Genomic DNA, 6,583 nt, shown 5'->3' with positions numbered 1-6,583 from the left:
GCAGCTGTTTGGAAGCAAACCACGCCTCTACTTGGCTATCTTTCATCGAACAAACCAGATAGATCGAACCCAGGAGAGAGGGAAATGATATCAAATGCATTCATGGTCGCGAATTTTTCATCGGAACTACTGCGACATGCAAGGCCAGACGCAGCAGATTCGCTCGTATAAGTCTTTTTTTCAGTGGTGTTCTCTCAATCGGCTTCCTATACCAAGCACTTTGTTTTATCCTTGCGATGGACATTCTAGTATTAGGATCTGAATCAAGGATACTTTAAGGAGCCCCTTCAGCTCAGCCGAAAAATAACGAGCGCATTTGTACTCAGCTTTAGCAATCTTTCTATATACAACTCAATAAGATTTCTTTCATGTAATGTGAGCTCCAGATTTATCGAGCAGGCGTAGCCGCTCTCGCCGCCGCCGGCGACAATGTCCGACCAGCAGCCAGCTGCCCTCCACGCCCCTCCCCCTCGTCTCATCCCTTTCCCCGCCCTCACCCTTGCCCTCCACATCCCCATCTTCCCCAGCAAGCGCACAAAGTCCCCTCCGCCGGCTCCCAGCCCGCCGCGTCCCCTGCTCCTCGCTCGCCAGTTCCCCCCTTTGCCGACGACGACATCATAGTGATCAACCGGGGGCCAACAGCGGAGGCCGTCACCGACGAGGATAGCGAGGCGGGGGTGACCTCAGACGTGGGCGGCGTCGAGAAGTTCAACTACATCCTCATCCGCACCAACATCCTCGTCTCCCACGGCCACGTCAACTTTGGCGTCGCCCCTGCCATCAAGAAACGCCTCCCCAAAGGTGCCCACCAATCTCAACACTTCATCGTTGTCGGTGCTGGCCTTGCCGCGGCACGGCATTTGCTGGCGTCCGTGATCTTATTGGAGGGACGCAAGAAGATGGAAGATGATGGGCGCTCAGCTGCTGCATTTGGGAACCCACTCGGGATTGTGGCTAAGCAGCTCGGCTTGCCTTGCTGATGCATTAGATCAGAGACAAGTGCCCACTGTATTGGCTGGATGGGTCACCAGTCGATCCGGATGTGGATAAGGAAGTGGAGGGAACATATAACAAGCTTCTTGATAATGCCAGCCACCTGCGTGCAGCAATGGGAGATGTGGCAATCTGATGGGGGTATCTCCTCACAGGAGATGAACTTAATCAATTGGCATATAGCAATTCATGAGTACGCCAATGCAGGATCATCTTCAAGGCTTAGCCTTGCATTTTGGGACCAGGATGATACGTATGACATGGGTGGGGATCACTGCTTCTTGCCTGGTGGCAACGGGAGGCTTGTACATGCCTGGCAGAGAATGTGCCTATTGTTTATGAGAGGACAGTGCACACTATGTGGTATGGAGGGGATGGTGTGCAGGTGGTTGTCAATGGTGGTCAGGTGTATGAAGGGGACATGACGTTGTGCACTGTGCCACCTGCGGTTCTGAAAAAGGGGGTATCAAGTTTGTACCTGAGCTGCCACAAAGGAGGCTTGATAGTATGAGAAAATTAGACTTTGGATTGTTAAACAAGGTTGAATTGTTGTTTCCTCATGTTTTTTGAGCACCGACCTTGATACCTTTGGACATCTGACTGAAATCCGAGTTGCTGAGGGGAGTTCTTTCTGTTCTATAGCTATGCATGGCTGGTCGTCCGTTGTTTATGGCATTGGTTGCTGGTGAAGCTGCCCACTACCTTGAAACCACGCCTCCAACTGACGCTGTCACCTCAGTTCTTGAGATACCAAGGGGTAAGACTTCAATTTGGTAATTTCTATCATCAAAATTTACATCGCTGTATCATAATGGAGTATATAAGGTATTCAATACCTCTCACAACTGATTACTAGAACATCTTAGTTCCGCTCACCTCTGCAATTGCACTGAAACATGTTGTACCAATGATTTAATTGCTCAAAAACGGTTTTGTCTAAAAGATGAACCTTGTGTATTGCAGGTATCTATGAAGCAACAAGGGGTTGAGGTACCAAATCCTCTACAGAGCGTTTGTACTAGATGGAGCACAGAGTCTTTCAGTCTGGGTTCATATCCGCACATTGCAGTTGGAGCATCTGGAGATGACTATGACAGGCACATGCTCTTTCAGTCTAGGTCCATATCCGCATGTAGCTGTTGGAGCATCTGGAGTTGACTATGACATATTAGCCGAAAGTGTTGGAGATGGGTGGTTGTTTTTTGCTGGAGAAGCCACCACAAGGCGTTACCCTGCAACAATGCACGGACCTTTTATTACGGGCGTACAAGAGGCTGCTAACATCAGTATCCATGCCACCGCCCGAGTAACAAAGACCAAAGTGGAAAAAAGCCCATCTACGGACGCTCAAGCTTGTGCTAGCTTACTAGTAGACTTGTTTAGGTTACCAGACCTGGAATTTGGGAGCTTCTCTGTCATTTTTGGGGGAAAAAGGCTTGGATCCGAAATCTCCAGCTATTCTAAATGTGGAAGTGTGGAACTAGGTGGCCCTTAGAAAAAAAGTGCAACTAGAGGGGAAAAAGAGCAGCACTTCTCAAACAAATCGTTGTTTCAGAAGGTACAATCACATTTTAACCAACAGCAGCAGCTCTATATGTGTACATTACTATTGCGGCAGCAGGCTATGGAGGCTGCACTGCCTCTGTGAAACACTTAGTTGGCAGGAAAAAGGTCTTGGTCCCGGGGCTGATGCTGTGATTGCTTCCATTAAGACCGGAACAGCAGTAGAACTAAATCTGGCCCCTCGAAGCTGAGAGTGCGGGTTTCTAAACCCCAACATTTACTAAATCGTGATCCTGACTGCTGATTCTTTTAGGAGACTGGCTGTATATATAAATTGATACAGTTGTCTTTGTTGTTCAATTATACTTGTGCTTGGAGATTCATTTGGATGGGGCCTCTCCTCAGATGTGCTCACAATCTCATGCCGCATACTATATTTCGGGTAGGGCATCCAGATTTGCATGACATCCAATTTATTTGTACCATTGCGGCTTACCCTTGAAGAAGCTTGTGTTTGAGATGTTCATTCGAATGTTCAAGTAGCAGAAGCTGGTTTAGCTCAGGTGCATGAATTTTAGATAATTCAAAAGGAAACATGTCCGCTTTTATTTAGTTGTATTTTTCCTTCTTATATATAAGTTTATGGTTTCGCTAAAGCACATCTAGATGTGTCCTACGTTTGCACATCCAAGTCTTACGTCATTGATTTTACGCGGATATTCATGCGGGTATTTTTTATGTTTGATTGAGTCACTTAGGGCATCTCCAACAGGTTGTATGTTAGTCTTGTTGGTAAAATGTCCATGTCATCAACCAACAAGCTATCATACAACTACTCCAATGGGTTGTATGTAAGATGTCCAATAGATGGTGAGAAAATAAATGTGATTGCTCTCTATTTCACCTTGGAGCTTGTGCAAAGGTTGTTGGTTAATCTACATACAACTTTGCTCTCTCTCCACATTTAATACATGCCACATCATCACTATGTCCTAGGTGGCAAATTTACCAACACCTATCTTACAACTATTGGAGATGCCCTTAGATGTACAATAACTAGGGCACATGTAGACAGACCCCTAAGTTTATTTGGCATGTTTGATACTTTGTATACTCAAATGTGTATAACTAGTTGTAGTACCCACTGCCTCCATCATTGACTATAATCTCTGATTACAATTATGCTGTGTACAATATTACTTTTCTCTTCAGAACACTTTCTGTTTTTGGTTAGTTTGTCGGTAGCCTTTTCCATTGCATGAGAACTATTTTTTCATGTGTTAACATAATACTCCCGCTATTCCATAAGATAAGGCACACAAGTTTATGGTATTAATGAAAGTGTAAGGATTTAGCATGTAAGAATGGGTATTGTTCTACTTATCCTGCAAAATACTTTGGTGCCATGTTTGTTCACTTATTTCTAAGCATTTTATATGTGAAATTTTAGTCAATGTCCTGCATTGGCAACTGTGAAAAGTCAAATGTGCCTTATATTTTGGAATCTGAGGAGTCGCCTGCCATAGCATATAAGGAAAATAACATTGTGTGTAAAAATGACTCGTTGGCTATATGATCTAAACATTTTGTGCTCTTCCAGGCATCTGACCACATTGCAACTACATATGCTGAGCTCAGAGATGGTACTGCAAATGCAAAGGTGAGCCTGGGCCCTTTCTTGTTTATGGTATGTGTTTATAGTTGTCCTTATGTTTCTATAGTCTGGTGGAGGTACCCTTCCAATTACTGCCAGGAAACTGGAAACAATAATTCGTCTATCTACTGCCCATGCAAAGATGAAACTGAGACACGAGGTATTTTGCTCCATACAGATCCAGTTACCAAAGCAAGTTACCTGCAACAACTATCTAGACAAGCAAAGTGCTTGGGATCTTGCTTAAAAAATTATGCTGCCGCTCTATTTTTAAATTGCTGCATTCATTATTTTGAAGGATAGCAGACACAGGACATTTTTCCTTGCGAAAATATAATGACAGAACCTGTATCTTGTTGCAGGTTCTGAAAACTGATGTCGAGGCTGCACTGCAAGTTCTGATTTTTGCAATATTCCGCAAGGAATTGACTGGCATGGAAGACCGTGAGCAGAGGGAGACTGAGAAACAACAAGCTGAACAAGATGCAGGTGCAGGTGGTGATAATGTAGATAGGCCTGGAGGAGCAAGTGGTGGCTATGCAGACGGGTATGGAAGGTGAGTTTACAGCTTCATGCAGTATCAAGTGTTCTATTAATTAAGATCTGAATCATCCTTTTTAATATTGAAATGGTCCTCTCTCCATTGGACTTTCCCAGAAAGTAGTCTGTCTCTATTTAACCACACTCTTGAGAATTATTTGGTTAGATAATTTAAGTCCATTCAGCTCCACTGATGTAAGCAAATGAATGTTAAATGAAGATAACTAATGCCACATATTAGGATATTTTTTGTTGACATGCAATCCAATCAGAACATAGAAACAGCTCTACTTTACAGAGCTTTAATTTCACCGAAGTACTCTACACTTTTTGATAGAGCTTTACTGAATACTCTGGGACAGTTACAGTTATGACCAACCAATGGCTTGACACAACCTGGTATTCCAAAATATTGCACCTTCCACAGATTAACACATTTAGCTAAGTGTGTACATGAAAGACCAGAAATTATTGTTTCCAGCTTGCCTCAAACACTCCATCCTCGTGTGTGTTTTCTGCACTCCTCTTCCCAGATCTGGCAACGACCCAATGGATGTGGATGTAGGCTCAGGCAATGCATCAAATGATCAGGATGTTTCTTCAGAGGTTAGTGCACTGCCTGAAACTTGCAAAATTTGAACCTTTGTGTTTGTTTCTTCTTTGTGGCTGAATTGTTTTGCTTCCCTTGTGATTTTGAAATGTGCAGAATGGAAGCATTTGAGGCAATTCTTGGACAGCATGTGCTGGCAAATCATGTTGATCAAATGTCCATTGATGAAGTTGAGCAAACAGTCAACCAAGTAGAGTTCATCCTGGAGATATGAAAAAGTTCGTTTCAGTTCAGGACTTCGTCAGTGAGTGTAACCAATATACCTTGCTTCTTTAGACTTCACTGAAATTCATTTCCCTGTGTTTACAGAGGATGCAGATGCAAACAGGACAATGATTCGGGATGGCATTGTTCGCATCATCTAATCACAACATGGATTGACGTTGGACAAGCTGACTGTGGCATGCATTGTCCTGATCTATTCTCAGCTTTGTCTGAGGTCCTGGAGAGGTTTCGCTGAAACTCTGCATCTGTAGCTGAGCGTCTTGTTGGTGTGCTTTGTATCTTGATTTTTATCAGTGAGGTTTAAATTCACAGCACTTCTTTATTCATATAATGTACTGTACTGTCTGACCTAGTGCTATTTAGTCCCTGATTATGTCTGGTTTGTTTGTTAAGTGCATCTAACCCAGGAGAGACATTTAACCAAACAAACCAGACATAATCAGACACATATGACAGTGATTGTCACAAAGACGGTTGGGCCAGAAATAATGTACTGTTTGACTCCGGTTTAGATGCATTTAACCAAACAAACCAGACATAATGTACTGTCTGACTCCATCTCTTGTGACAATGGCTGTCATATATGCCCGGTGCCTGTTCCTTAAGCTTTGTTTGCTTCATGCGCTGGTTTGTTTGGTTCATGCGTTGGGCTAGTTCCTTCAGCTTCACAAATACGGTTGCTGGCAGCTGTTTGGAAGCAAACCACGCCTCTACTTGGCTATCTTTCATCGAACAAACCAGATAGATCGAACCCAGGAGAGAGGGAAATGATATCAAATGCATTCATGGTCGCGAATTTTTCATCGGAACTACTGCGACATGCAAGGCCAGACGCAGCAGATTCGCTCGTATAAGTCTTTTTTTCAGTGGTGTTCTCTCAATCGGCTTCCTATACCAAGCACTTTGTTTTATCCTTGCGATGGACATTCTAGTATTAGGATCTGAATCAAGGATACTTTAAGGAGCCCCTTCAGCTCAGCCGAAAAATAACGAGCGCATTTGTACTCAGCTTTAGCAATCTTTCTATATACAACTCAATAAGATTTCTTTCATGAAAG

At 43.6% G+C, this 6,583-nt stretch overlaps 1 protein-coding gene across 2 annotated transcripts; it reads left to right on the top strand.

Annotated features, from left to right (window-relative positions):
- The first annotated feature begins 326 nt into the window (after nt 1–326).
- On the top strand, nt 327–5,608 carry LOC123046340 (DNA replication licensing factor MCM3). 2 transcript variants are annotated; one of them, XM_044469670.1, is made up of 7 exons: nt 327–1,750; nt 1,957–2,938; nt 4,097–4,156; nt 4,218–4,310; nt 4,513–4,706; nt 5,224–5,296; nt 5,397–5,608. In XM_044469670.1, exons 2-7 carry the CDS (start codon nt 2,885–2,887, stop codon nt 5,409–5,411), a joined length of 489 nt encoding a protein of 162 aa, XP_044325605.1. In that variant the 5' UTR covers nt 327–1,750; nt 1,957–2,884; the 3' UTR covers nt 5,412–5,608. The 2 variants fall into 2 exon arrangements, with proteins under 2 accessions (XP_044325605.1, XP_044325607.1); XM_044469672.1 differs by lacking the exon at nt 4,218–4,310 and having other exon boundaries at nt 329–1,750.
- The last annotated feature ends 975 nt before the right edge of the window (nt 5,609–6,583 follow it).

This window comes from Triticum aestivum, chromosome 2B (assembly GCF_018294505.1).
Source record: "Triticum aestivum cultivar Chinese Spring chromosome 2B, IWGSC CS RefSeq v2.1, whole genome shotgun sequence".
NCBI classification, from domain to species: Eukaryota; Viridiplantae; Streptophyta; class Magnoliopsida; order Poales; family Poaceae; genus Triticum; species Triticum aestivum.
This window is presented reverse-complemented; position numbering and strand designations above follow the sequence as displayed.